The following is a 14682-nucleotide window of genomic DNA, read 5'->3' as shown; positions in this document are numbered from 1 at the left end:
ATATTTTATATTTACTCAAATGGTTTCAAAAATATTTTAAATTACAGCAAAAGATTAATATAATTAAATTAGACCCATCAATGTGTTATAACATTTGCCATCCCTCAAGGTTTTTTACTTAAAATATGATGGCTAGGTATATGTCTCTTCAGGCAAATGCAAGGATTTATGCTTCTACTTGAATACTATACTGGAGATACTAAAGAAGTGAAGAAAAAGGTCACTGATTCCACAAGTTCCAAAGCCCAGTTTGAGAAGCTGAACAGTTGGGTGCAGAGCTCAGCTGTGTACAAAGCAGAATGCAAACCTGACCTGCACAACAAGGATATCGAAGTTCAAGAGACATGGATGATAGTAGTAGTAGAGTTTCAAGGGATCATTTTTTCCAGGATTGCACCCCAAATGTATATCAGAAGTGAACATAATTAAAATGGAATTAATTGTAGCTCCAAAGGGGTAAAATATAGCCCTATCACGCTCTTAAAAGGGGCAATTTTGCTTTCTGGTGGCCTTATAATGCAGATTCTACTAATTTCCAAATTTTAAAATATGCAACATTTTAAAACAGTTTCTGAAACTGATTTATTAAATAGGAAATAGATGGCACAGTTCATGTTACAAATAGTCAAGCTGCTGGGGGGTGGGGGGAGAGAAGAAGGGGAGGATAAAAATTTCCAAATAGAAATTTCTTTTCAGGTTACAACACAAGAACACAGAGTCCTGATTCTAAAATTTTTTTAAAAGCGCTAAATTGTACACATACAGGTTTCTTTTAAGACAAGGGAAAAGAAAGAAATCCAATGACAAAAGAGTTCATATCCATATTTACTATAAATTATCCCTTAAGGACAAGTATCTTTTGTAGGAAGTACACAAAAACTTTCCACAGAGAAGCCACACTTCCACAAGATGATTAGATTAGGTAGACCTGCAATGAAGAAAATACATTTCAATAGATGGTTTGAAGGCTTACACTAACTTTCTATTGAAATTAATACTTGTAAAGTAAAAGAATACTACCTCTCTGTTAATAAAAAGTTATGAGGAAAAAATGTATCAAGAGTCAAGTAGATTTTTGGTTAAAACCAAATACTATTCAAAAAGATATTCTTTTTGCCCACATTAAAAAAATAAATAAAGCAAAACTGGCTTCTAAATTTAATAAATGAAAATGCTACTAGATAAGCAGCAGAAATAAGCCGAAATTAGTGCTTATTTTTGAACAAAATTATAATTAAATGAATTTCATTCTCACTACAATTTAAAAAATTCTTAATCACCAGACGCTAGGCAACTGAAACGGGCACAAGAATCATATAAATGTCAGAACAGTATGCAAAACTCATTAATGTTTTCAAAAATTCACTTAGAGATAGAAACAGGTCCAAATAGATGCCTGTCTAAATGTACTGCAATTACGTTACAATTATTTTCCAAATACACAGATATGCTCTGTCTTTTCTCAGCTCATTACTGACTCAAACAATTTGCCCTTCTGGGATCAATTGTTTGCTAATAAATAATTGTTTACAGTCACAAAATGATGTTATGAGGTTCTTATTAGTTTTCCTTCTGCACCCTAATAAGATTGAAAACTAGCTGATTCCCAAGAGTCTAACCTTAACCTCGCTTTGTTTAAAAGCCCAGGAAATGATGAACCATCTGCTTCAGAAAATAATGGAGAGCCAAGAGGAAATATTGTTTAATTGTAGATTAACCTCCTCATGAGGCAGAGTGAAGCAGCTTCAGAATTAGCAACTATAAGCAGCAAGGAAAACAAATAGCACAGGAGGCTATCTCTTTATTATTTAATGTCTAGTAAAAAATGTGGGGAAGTTTTCTATATTCTTACATTTCTGTTCAAACAGTGCCACAAAACTCAAATTTCATACAGTTTGCAAAATCCAAACAGGAATATAATCAAAAGCACAGCCATTCTAACTCTGCTTTTCAAAATACCTTTACTATAGCAAATAATTCCATGACCTTTAGATAGTAAATCAAAAAAGCTTTTTTGCCATTTAATTTTTTTGTAATTTTTAAGTAGATATTCGCTTCTTTGTTAATTAAGGCAGCCAAGTGTTTTGCCATTAGCAATGTGACATTTAAAGTCAAATTCTGTTATACACATGATTTCCTAGAAGTTGAAAAAGGGAAAGAACTTTATGAAATCAATGGCCAACCACAACAAAAGAATTAGAACAGGTTTTGGTTAAGCAAGAACACAGCTTTTACTCAACAAGCCTCAAATTCTATCGCTTTTAAATCATGACCAATAAAGCACAGAGTGTTTATTTTGCCACTTGCCAGAATAAACTTTAACTGATGAGGATGACAAAAAATAAATTTAAATTTATAAAATTACTAGAAATCAAACTGCAAAATTAACTTCAACAACTATCTCTGAAGCACCTACTACATGCAGCCAGGCCCCCACATTAGGTACTATGGGAAATACAAAAATGCATCATACTGAACTATGTTTCGCATATCTAAACTTAATAATATTTCATACTTAAGTGTTGTTTCCTTTTTTCATCTAATCAAATTATTCCAAATAAAAAGCTTTTCTCCACTGAAATATATGCAGCCTCTTTAAGACATCATGAAAAGACTAAGACATCTTTTATCAGATTTTCAAAACTCGGGAAATTAACTATTCCAGGACAGGGCAAATAACCTTTTTTATTTTCAGTAAGCCCTATATTCATACAATTCCTATAAATATTATAGGGAAATCATCTCTAGAGAGGAAAGATTTAACACTTCACATTCTTAAGTCTCTTAAATAGAAGAACGTACTTAACTAAATTATTCTTGAATTCTTCAACCTAATTTTGCAGCAATGAGCTAGTATTAACTCCAGAGATTCAAATAATGGTGCCTTTTCAAGAAGAATAAGAGTTTGACATTCTTCTCTACAAAACAACTAGGCACAATTTTATCCATCATACGTCTATCAACCTACGGATATTGAAAGCTTGGGAGAACAAGATAAAATCAACTCCAACCCTATAGTCAGCTGTACTATCTATCAGGCATCAACAACGCTATTCATGAATTTGGAAAAATTAATAAATTCTAGGATGAATGCAAGAAAAGGCTCAAATACAGGTGAAGCATACTCACTTGGGTTTTGTTTCTGCATCTGTCACTTGGCGAATGAAGATACCATCTTCAGGATGTTCAGTGTCATCCATTTCATACATATATGATGATGCTATTGCAAGTGTGGTCCCATCATTACTGAAGGCAAGAGATGCTATGCTAGTGGGATACCGATGGAATTGGCACAATCGTTTCTTGTTGAATGGATCCCAAATATTAACAAATCCATCAGATCCACCTGTGAGCAGTTTCAAAATAAATTCATTATTTCTGAATGTCAACCACAGAAATGCTCCTTATGATTAGTATACTTATTGAACAAAAGTTAAATAACCAAGAAAATATCCCTATCGTTGCTTTTTTGGTCTCAGAATACTTTCATAATATAACATGCAAAGAAATGAAATTTAAATATTAAATACTCAATGTTCTAGAATTATCAAAAATATTTGTTAAAATGGAAAATTATTTAAGATAACAATAGCAGTATTATAAACTATATTTTAATAAGTAATTTACCTGTAGCAAATGTGTTGTGAATGTTGTGAAAGGAAATGGCATTGACAGGATAAATCTGCTCAATATTATTTTCTTTTAGTCTGTGACATTTGAATGCATATTTCTTCTTCTGTACCTCAGGACTTGGGTCCAAATATTCAACTGCCACTCGGCCTTCAATAGAGCTTAACACATAACCCTGCCAATAAGAATAGAAAAAGTGTAAAAATCTAGTTAGTTTACTTAGTGTTATTTTCTGAATCCAACACAAACAAAAGGTAGATATATCAAGATATAAATGGAATGCTGAGAAAGGCTGGTGATCCAGTTAATGTAATTCCTGAAGTTAAACATCAATGCTTTCTACTCAAAGCAAAACTGGGTTTCTACATATTTGGGTAGTCATCAGTGCCTGGTACATAGTAAACACAACAAATGTGTTGATTTCTCAGGCAAATATAAATTCTGATTAAGTGCTTTAATAGTACTTCTTTGTGATACTGGGAAAAGTCAGCTAGACTGATATAAAAAGATTCAAATCTGATGAAGAAAGCATCTTTCAAGCTCAATGCTTCACTTCTGAGAAAAACACACACATATTACCAGTCTCAAATAGTAGGAGAATCTTCTCCTTTAGTGGTGATATCACATTAATGCCTATACAAACAAAGAATAAAATTTTGGAGATAACAGATTTTCCTACCTGTGAAACGGCACTTAGCTCATAGTAGACACTTACTAAATGACACACAGTAGGTGCTAATAAATCCTTATTCCCTTCCCTTTTCCCTAATAAGGGATCCAGCTCTGTATATAATCAATTAAAATTCCAAACATGTCATGAAATTTAAACTTTTTGTTTAAAACTTTGGAAAGCTGGTTCCATTTTTCAAAATTTTCCCCCTACTTCCTTTTCAAATTAGAAAATGTCAAAGATGAAAGAAAAAAGAAATGTTTTGCTTTTCAAAATGATCTTTTAAAATACAGTTGTATTCTAATCTAAATTAAATGTTATGCTCCTGAAGAGTTTAATGTAAAAATTAAATTTACTGGATGTTTTCCTATTGCTTTCAATTCTAAAACTGGAGATTTTCCTACAGAAAATTCCTGGGTTAAAGGAATGAATACTTAAAAATCAAAAATGATCATTTTCTGCTTAAAAAAAGGAAGGCAAACATTATTTGAAGGCACACGGTCTGGTGTACCAGTGTATGACATGATATGGGAACTCCAGACTCCATCACCAAAGAAGCAGTCATGGAATGTTGGTTAAAAAGTCTATCCAAAGATGGCTGGCTTATACTTGCTACTCTTCTTAGAAAAAGTTTCTTGCTAAACAAATAAGTGGACCAATCTAATTGCAAAAAAAGTTCATCACATTACTAATTCATCTTAAAACTTTATGGCTATATTTTTAGTTGGCATACATGTAGTCCTAAAGCTAAAGACTTTAAAGTCCCAGACTTCATGAATTAAATGAGCCAATCTTAGAAACAACAATGGAAGGAGGCTGTACCACATAACAGTAACTGTAGCAATATTATGAGAGGTATATGTTGGGAAGGAGTAAGAGTTTTGTCTATCCTGTTATCAACCTTTGTTTTTATCAAAAACTTTTGAAGACTGTACAGGGAAAGTAATTAAGGCAGTTTTAGTGCAAAAGCAGTCAAAGATGGCAAGATTGTGCAAAATTCCAAGTTTCAATCTGAGTTCTGACTCATAAATTCTAATAAAACAAAACCGAATACCTGAGTTGCAGCTCAAATATTCCAGAAATTTCACTATTAGGTACACTCAGATTAAGTCTTTAACCAATGTATTTGCTTTAAAATGTTATTTTAAAAATCACTAAAGGAGAATGCACATATTTTCAATATTTAATGACATTTAAAAGATCAGTACCTGCTTATTTGGAAATGCTCGTATGCAACGAGTCTGGTACTTCAGACTAGACTCTCTTCTCTGCTGCACATATCCCATATTCCTCAAGTCCCATACCAACACTCTCCGACCAGCTGTCCCCACAATTAATCTGTCTCCAGACACAGAGAGCGTGTAAACCTTTTAAAGGATATCAAAAATTACTACATACTGTCATTTTGTACATGACATTTTTATCCCAAAGCTAAACACATTTAATCAGAGCATTAAAAATCAGCAGACCAGGCCCCAAATTTTGAAAAGATTGAGGCAAAGTGCTTTCAGTCAGTTATGAAACATATCACATGTACAACAGCTTTTGGTGTTTCAAAGCAAGTAATTCTCATAAAACAGCATATCTTTATTGTTATCTTATAAAGTATATATAATATGCTCTGGCCAATTACCATTTACTAAAACCAAATCACTTAAAATTAAAACTAACTGATCTAACATTGCCTTTCTAAAAAATTCTTCACATCCAAATTATTCTACAAATAAAAACAGAAAACTATGCAAGCTAATATCCCAGGAAAGATAGTTTAAAAAAAACAACAACACTAATTCAGGCTCAGAAATGCCTTATGATGGCTTGAATTTTTTTTAAGAAACCAGAAGTTCTTTTATGAACTTTTCTTTAGATCTGAAATTTTCTTCCACAAATTATTAAAAACTTAGGACTTTCCAATCTATTCACCTTAATTAAGATGGTTTTGGATGTGTTTTATTTCCTGAAAGCAAATACGTAGCACATTTTAAAATACTATATTAAAGTCAAACATCAAATAGAAATAAACAATTCTGTAAAAACAAATTATTTTAAATACAGAATTTAGCCACTTAGCTGTTCTTTCCAAAAACTCACTTCACAGGCCAATACAGTTTAATATGACAACTGTTTGAACCTTCAGCATTTGTAATTTTAAAAAGGAACCAAAAAATCATGGATATTTTTGAATACTCCATGTTCAAAACTGCTTGGTAATAACTTGTCAATGAAATCAGTCACATGTACCAAGCTATGTTCAACAATTCAGTGGTCCTCTAAAATGGCATCTTAAATTTGTACCTTCGTCACATTAGCTGAAGCAGTTACATAACTTAAAAATTCAAAAACTAAAAAACTGAACTATGAGGTTTTTATATTTCTGTAGAAAAAGAAATTTACCACAGACTTATCAATAGAAAATTAAAACAAAAAAGTTATACATATAACAGAACATTTAATAAGTTCTGTGAAATATCAAAGTTTATGAATCCAGAATCCAGTAAGAGCTCAATTTATAATAGTACAATCATATCAGGAATCTTATCTTAAATCTTTACTACACAGGTGACATAGGTTTCTAACTATGTTTCCTATCCCCAATGATCATAAATCAAGTGAAACCACTGTCATACTACTGAATAGGTGTATACATTTATCAAAGAAAGTATTAAAAAAAAGTGACATAATGAACCTTGCTGAACCAATAAGCAGCTTGATTCAATGTGGCTGTCCATTACATGATATTCTGTCAGCAATTTATCACAGCTCTTAACATGCTACATACAACTATAAATCAAAACTAGAAACAATGCAATTATTTTATTCTGAACAAAGGTCTTGCCAGAAGTAGATTCGACTGCAATGTGGCAAAAATAATGGCTCTTTAGACGCAATATAGTATATAATGATGGCTAACATGGTCTGAATAGTATATTTACACTAAAGAAATAGATTTAATTCAGGAATACCTTTATATTGCTAAAAACAATCTGTCTTTAAAATTAACTACTAACTGATAAAGTCTAACAAAGATGTAGAGAGAATGCTCAATCATCTTCTTCATCAGGCTTCACTTCCTGATCAAAGGGTTAAATTTTATACAAAAAGTTTTGATTTTAAAGAAGCCTTACACCTTAGTTTCCTAAGTATATCTTTTACTATTAAAAAAAGAACAGTAGCACACCTTTATCAGAAATTGCAATGATAGCCTATTTTACCCTTTTAACAGTCAATTCAAATGAAACCTCAGGTCACAAAGGAAAATGAGTGATGTTTCATCTCATTTTCTGCTTTGGGCATGTCGAACTCAATTTAGGACAATCGGCAGTCTTTGCTAAATGGCTTCTACTCAAATGGCAGCATGTTGTATCCCAACCCTGAGATGCAGTATGAAGAACGTAGGGAAGCATGTTTAAGTCAAGTTTTTTTTTAAAGCACAAAACTAAGACGAGATAAAAAGTCTTCCGGTCAATTTAAAAATGTGTTTAATTGGGTTTTAAAAGATACAGTATACTAAACCTCTACATATGAAGTCATTTTCAATAATAAATACATATCAAATCAATTTAACCTCGTTAAATATCATAATTTCTAACACTATTTAAAAAATACCTACCTTTTCTGGCTGAGAAAAGGTTCCTGCATTACAAGGAGTTCTGGGATCCCACAATTTAACTGTTTGATCCCAACTTCCAGTAACCATAACATTCACTTCTGGACAATATTCAACACATCTAATAGGTGCATCATGGGTTCCAACAAGATTTTCTTTTAAAAAAAAAAAAGGGAAGGGAGGGGAAGAGAAACATCTAGCTTTATTGCCTCCACTAAATAGATTTCTCATAAGAACAATAAAATGTGCTATTTACAGTACGCGATAAATCAGTAGCAAAAACCATTTCACTGAAGTCTGAATACAAGAATAAATTTTTCTACAATCCAGAAACCAGCCCAGAAGTAACTCCCTCTCTTTCCCTCCCCCATAACCTATAGTATTTAATTTGTACTACTGATATGACACCACAGTCAGTCTATTTGGCAGCAGAAGATATCTATAAGATCATAAATGCTGTAATTGGCTATCTTTGGGTTCTTCTGTAGGTACACCAACCAAATACTTGCTCCTCAATAAATATTAGTTGAAAGATTTTGGTTTCCCTGGACTCTCACAAGGAAGTCTCAAATATAAACTAATACTATTAAAAAAAAAAACCCTTGTTTTCTACCTAAATTTTTTGTAGTTATTAGTTTTGAAGTTTTGGGGCCTGGGTCATCAGCATTCTATGCTTTCATTTAGCTTTCAAAACAGCTCAACTTTGGAAGATATACCTCCATTCTCGTTGTAAGCTTTGCAAATCATACATCAAAAGTAATTTGGGGAAACAAAAAGGGGCTACCAGTTTCAATAATTTCCTGATTCTAAATGAAATGAATCCTAAATGAACTGAAAACTTCTTTCCTACTCCCAAAAAATTATCATTCTACCATAGGCTGAAACCTTTAGGTATTTTCTAAATTGTTTTCAAATCTTGGGACTACAGACTTGTCTAAGCAAATCTGTATGGCCATATGCTAGAATACATATAATCTATAACATCAAGTGCTACCAAAAAAAAAAAAAAAAGAGCACACGCTGGTAAAAAGCATAAGTGAAATGTATTTGTATTTACTCATGAAATATAATGTATTTACTCATATTTTACTTTGTCAAAATATTGTCTCTATCTCTATTCCGCTCTCCCTTTTATCTATTCCTAGGATCTTCTTTGAAGTACCCAAAAAATCTTTCCTATTTAATTATATGTACATATGTATGTAGGAATGTGTGTATATATGTATGTGTACATGCATACACACACACATATACATACATTTGTATAAACAAAGAACATTCTAAAAATCATCAAGCTAAAAAGCTTTGGGGCACTTCCCAAGCTCTGTCACTGACACACTGCAAAAATTTAGAACAGATATTTCAAAATATAGACCTCAAATTAAGTTTTCCTAATAATAGCTATCATATATATTTTCACTTTCAAGGTTTGCAAATCACTTCATATATATATTATTTCACTTGATCCTCAAAACAATTCTGAAAGGTAGTTGCTATTTTTATCCTCATTTTACAGATGAGAAAACTGAGGCTGAGGTTACATGACCTCCTCAGGGTCAAACAGCTGGTGTTTAAGGCAGGATATAAACTCAGGTCATCCTGATTCCAAGCCCAGAGTATCCACAGCACCACCAAGGTTCCTAGAGTAAAAGACTATGTTATTCACTTAAGAGTAAAATTTAGTACATTACGCAATTAGTGACTCAAATATAATTCGAGCACATTAGGCTTTTAAAATGCTCTAAGTATCAACACAGGGAAAGGAAATAGACACTTCCATTTCACAGATTTCAAAAGTATTTTTTAAATCAAAATTAATGAAAATAAAGTTAAACTTGCAAAGTTTCTCAAAATCCTAATAGGATGAAAGGCAATAAAAATGATCCAGATCCATCTAACTACAGAGGCAAAGACAAATACTTGGCAAGTCACGTAAAACTTAAGATGGGACTCAAATTTTATTAGTGAAAAAAAAAAGCATCAGACGGTCAATTTGAGAGCCATTTGAACTTTTTAAAAATAAATTTAAGCTTTAGTTGTAGCTATTCTATTATTACAAATACCTAAGCTACTTAGGATGCTACCTTGCTATAATAAAGAACCATCTACATCCTAAAAAGCTTATAAAATGAAGTACCTGAAAATGAGAAATTTTGCCAGCTTACCTTGATCAGTATTCAAATCATGCATTTTCAACTGATGATCCAATCCCCCACTCCAAGCATGTGTTGGATCCTGAAAAATGTCTTGTTTTGTTTTAGTTTTGAATGTATAACACTTCTAACAAGTTTTAAGATCTATAAACTTTAAGAACAACTATGTTATTAAGATAAACTTTGCCAACTGACCATTTTTTTTAAATGGAAGGTAACAAAGCAAGCATATAGTCAACTATAAAACAAAATAGTTTATTTTATTTACAAATGGCTGGGGGTAGGGGTGGAAATATAGAAATACTTCCAAAATTTTACTCTAAACCTAGGTTTCTTATTGTGGGATCTCTAAACTTTTTTTCTATCTTTTGATAACCGTGATTTAACATAATGTATTTCATTTATATGCCTATATATTTTACTTTACATATTAAAAACTAAACTAAGGTTCCTAATGGTGGGATAGCTGAACTTTTTTTAAGAAATATTTTGATAACTGCAATTTGATATAATACATTTTATTTATAATCCTATATATTTTACTTCATGCATTAAAAAACATTATTCTGAGGAATATATAGTTTTCACCAGATAGCAAGAGGGGTCCATGATACCAAAAAAGAAAAAACAAAGCCAAACCTGCTTTGTTTTTATGATTGCCTCCTTTTGTCATTCATAAGAATCCAAAAGCATTAAGAGACTCTTAAACAGTACTAAATACCCACACCCAATTTCTACATGGAATATCTCTGAGATTAAGTCAACTACCCCCAAAGATACTTAAATTATTTTCACCGTGATGGGGGAGTCAGAAAGCGTCCCTTAAAATAATATCTTTTATCTAAAAACCTACATAGAAAGCGCAGTCGAGAACGGCGCCAGTGTGCTGGTATTTGAGGCGCATGGTGTTGGCAGGGACATCGTAGAGCCGGACCGAAGTGTCCCAGGAGGAGACCAGCAGGAACTGGGATGTGTTGGGGCTGAACTTCACCGAGGAGATGCCATCTTCTGGAGGCTGGTTCAACTTGAACTCATTAGACCCGGTCATCTGTAGAATCAGACAGCAGAGGGTCAAACGGGGTCCCAGCCAACGGGGAGGGGGCGGGGGGAACGGCTCCGAATCCAAGCCCAGCAGGGCAGGGAACCTGAAGAGGGAGGACGAAAAAGCAGGGCTGGGGGGGCTGGGGTAACTGGGGTAACTGCAAAGATTCGGGCGGCGAGACCACTGCGCCTGCGCAAGGCTGGAACCAGGCGCGCCTTGGGCCCCCCCCTCCACACACCCACCCCGAAGACTGTCCCTCACCCCGACCCCCCAGGGCCCGTCCAAACCGCTTTGGCCAGCACCCAGCTCGCGCCCCCTCGCCTCCTCTGACACCATCCAGACCTGGGCTCTCACCCCAGCCCTCTCCCCTCGCGGCCCGTCTCTTCGTCCGCTCCTAGACAGAGAAGGCGGTGGAAATCCCAACTGGCTCCCCTCCGGACGGCTCAACGAGCTCCATGCCCCGAGAGTCTCCCAAAAAACCGTAACCGTAGGCCCTCGGCGCCCCGTCACCTCGACTCCCCCGGCTACCTTGTCGTCCGCTCGCAGGCCACCGTCCGTTGCTCCTTGCCGCCTTCTTCCTCAGCGCTCTCTTTAAGGAACAAACCTCAGTGTGCGCCTCTGATTGGGCGGTTTCAAATACCAACGCCTAGTTCCAAGTCGCCGATTGGTCCGGGAGGCTGTCTCACGGCCTTCAACCAACACCATCCTGTTCCGGGTCAGAAGGAAGCATAATACCGCCCCCCCGGGTCACAGGGTTTCATATTCACAAGAGTTGAGGAAACTGACTTCCTGTGATATCGAAACTACAATTCCCACCGTTCAATAAGAAGATTTGTGCCTCAGGCGCACGCGCCCCAGCCCTTGGCGTGTTGCATGTTGTGAAATGTAGTCTTTGGATGGTGGCGATAACTTCTTTTGTCCCTGGAGTTAAATGAGAAAGTGTGGAAATCACTGTAGCTTCCCCCTTTCCCTTGTTAATATCCAGAAAACGACACTTAACTTCTTAATTGTCAAGTTATCTCTTCATTACCAAATATGACACCCTTTTTTCAAACTTCAATGTTTTCTGACTCTCTTCCTTCTCCTCGATTTTCTCTCTCTTCCGTAACACTTCACTTGGTTCACCTGCTACTATTATCACTCAGACTTCTTTGCTGGTTTTTCAGCCATATTATACCCCTTAACTGTAGGCAGGCACCCCGCACCCGCCAGCCTCTGTCGGGGGCTTTCTTCTCTCTACACTCTCTAACTAGCTGACCTCATCATTAATTTTAAATGTCATCTCTCCCAGAGTTATATATCCTGCTCCAAGCTTCCTCCTGAACTTTTTTCACACATCTCCAACTGCTTATGGGACATGGGTGTCCCACAAGCATCTCAGTTGTGTCATAAACATGTCATGGATCCTTCCCATCAAAACACATCCTTTTCCAAAGTTCTCGGTCTCTTTTGAGTGCACCACCATTTTACCAATAAGCGAGCCTCATTCTCCTTGACTCCACTCTCTCTCACTCCATATTATCTAATTGGTTGCCAAATCCTATCATGTCTACTACTGAAATATTTCTCACATCTGTCTTCTCTCTACTCACAAGATTACCACCTCAGATTAGGCCATCATCTCTCCCTGAACAATGATAATAGCCTTCAGCTTTGTCTTTCTTCCCCAAATCATTCCCTTCTCCAATCTATAATTGACACAGCTGCCAAAATGATTATCCTACCCAAGGATGGGGAACCTACATATGGCTCTCTAGGTCCTCAAGTTTGACCCTTTGACTGAAACCAGACTTCACAGAACATTTGTTCTCCACCCCTGTAAACTACAGATCTTACCATGCCATTCTCCCACTCAATAAACTCCAGTTTTTCCCTACTGCTTCTAGGATCAAATGTATACTCCTCTGTCTGACATTGTGAAAGCCTTTTATAATCTACCTACAACCTATCTTTCATGCTTTGTTATACATTAGTATAATTAGTATAATCTCTAGCACATTACCATTTCCTTGCCTTTCTCCTAGCTGTCCCCCTTACCTGAAATGCACTCCCTCCTCACCTCCCCCTTTTAGAATCCCTGTTTCCTTTAAAACTCAGCCCAAGTGCCACCTTCTACATAGTCCTCCCTGATCTTCCCAGCTGCTAGTGCTCACCTTTCCCCCCAATAACTTAATATGCTATGTGTTTGTGTACTTATACATGAACACAATATCTTAGTGATAGGATCTAAGCTTCATGAGTTGAAGGACTGTTTTCATTTTTATCTGTCTTCCCAGTGCCTAGTACATAATGTAAAACAAATGTTTGTTGATTGTGTGACTCTGCTGGGTTCATCAATCCTATTTTATGAATGGAGCAGGTAAAGAGAAGAGGGACCACCAATTCCAATTGCCTGGATATTTTAAGAAACAGACTCCTTTTTGGTCTGCATTATCCATCATTCTCTGAAGTCTCCACTTCCCCATTAAACTGAACTCACAGAGTTCTTTTGTTGGGCCTAAATTAAACTGGTTTGATCTCACTAGATCTTGTCCTGAACATACAGCACTAGATTCATACTCTCTCTCTGTCTTCTCCTGTCTTGCTTTATTTTCTCTCTCCCCTTCCCCTTCCTCTGTCTGTCTATATGTCTCTGTATCTCTTTTGTTTCTCTATATGGAGTGTTCCAAGAGGACTAGCATGTTTGGTGTGAGGGCTTGCCAAGCCCTTTTCAGGGCTACTCATTCCTCCTTTGGTGTCTGTCTGATTCACCCAACTCTTACCTGTGGTTCCAAGAAGCTGTAGCATGAACAGCAACCACTCCCCAGTAAACCTTCTCAGCAGATGGGCTAAACCAGGTTGAGGATAAATGACAGGCCTCAAACCCATCAGTGAGTTAAAGGGGTTTCTACCTCAAGCATGTGAAGACTTCCCCCAGTAGAATGGACAGATGAGGACAATTTGTTACAATGACCAAGAAGGCAGCTGAAGCAGGCACTGCAGAGGGCTTAGACTGCAGGGATAGGGAACCTGCAACTTCAAGGCCACATGTGGCCCTCTAAATCCTCAAGTGTGGCCCTTCGACTGAATCCAAAATTCACAGAATAAATCTTTTTATTAAGGGACTTAGAGGTCCCACATGTGGCCTCAAGGTGGCAGGTTCCCCACCTCTGGCTTAGAGCTTACTCAGACATCAAAGGTGCCATGGTCATCCACTGCATCCCAGGCCATGGCAAATCATCCTGACCTTTGTCTTGCCACTAAACTTTGATGACTCTGGAAGAAAGAGTGAGGTTTTGTGCAACTCTGTCTCACTTAAATCCAATTCACTGGAAAGTCAAGACATCACAAGTGATGTCATTGGTCCTCTTCAAAATGAAAGACCAAAAACAACAACAAACTTTTCTCCACAAACACAAACATTTTTATTCCCCTCAATATCTCAATCTTGGTTTCCCCATTTTTCTGTTTGTCAGGAAGGGATCTGAGAAGATGGCTTTATTATTTTCATTGATCAGAATGATAGACCAAATCAAATCATAGACATCATCTAGTTCAGTCTTTTCCTTTTACAGATGAGGAAATTGAGGCTCAATGATGT

The 14682-nt window shown here is 35.9% G+C and overlaps 1 protein-coding gene across 3 annotated transcripts; it reads right to left on the bottom strand.

Annotated features, from left to right (window-relative positions):
• Nucleotides 1-557: 557 nt before the first annotated feature.
• LOC114034259 (mitotic checkpoint protein BUB3) lies at nucleotides 558-11724 on the bottom strand. 3 transcript variants are annotated; one of them, XM_027849853.1, is made up of 8 exons: nucleotides 11457-11609; nucleotides 10914-11108; nucleotides 10073-10142; nucleotides 7911-8062; nucleotides 5509-5667; nucleotides 3628-3805; nucleotides 3130-3346; nucleotides 558-928 (listed from the first exon to the last, which is right to left on the bottom strand). In XM_027849853.1, exons 2-8 carry the CDS (start codon nucleotides 11106-11108, stop codon nucleotides 919-921), a joined length of 981 nt encoding a protein of 326 aa, XP_027705654.1. In that variant the 5' UTR covers nucleotides 11457-11609; the 3' UTR covers nucleotides 558-918. The 3 variants fall into 3 exon arrangements, with proteins under 3 accessions (XP_027705654.1, XP_027705653.1, XP_027705656.1); XM_027849852.1 differs by lacking the exon at nucleotides 11457-11609 and adding an exon at nucleotides 11631-11724 and having other exon boundaries at nucleotides 564-928; XM_027849855.1 differs by lacking the exons at nucleotides 558-928; nucleotides 11457-11609 and adding an exon at nucleotides 11631-11724 and having other exon boundaries at nucleotides 3126-3346.
• Nucleotides 11725-14682: the final 2958 nt, after the last annotated feature.

The sequence above is a fragment of the Vombatus ursinus genome, unplaced genomic scaffold (assembly GCF_900497805.2).
Source record: "Vombatus ursinus unplaced genomic scaffold, bare-nosed wombat genome assembly UNPS02008871.1, whole genome shotgun sequence".
Taxonomy (NCBI): domain Eukaryota; kingdom Metazoa; phylum Chordata; class Mammalia; order Diprotodontia; family Vombatidae; genus Vombatus; species Vombatus ursinus.
The sequence above is the reverse complement of the archived record's forward strand: the minus strand, read 5'-3'. Positions and strand labels throughout refer to the sequence as shown.

What these genes read in the sequence shown, in the direction of transcription:
- LOC114034259 (XM_027849852.1), bottom strand. Translation starts at nt 11,108, where the DNA reads ATGACCGGGTCTAATGAGTTCAAGTTGAACCAGCCTCCAGAAGATGGC. An exon ending in TTCTCGACTGCGCTTTCTAT is followed by an intron (nt 10,143 to 10,913) that starts GTAGGTTTTTAG and finishes GACATTTTTCAG; the next exon opens with GATCCAACACATGCTTGGAG. An exon ending in CCTTTTCTCAGCCAGAAAAG is followed by an intron (nt 5,668 to 7,910) that starts GTAGGTATTTTT and finishes ATCCTTTAAAAG; the next exon opens with GTTTACACGCTCTCTGTGTC.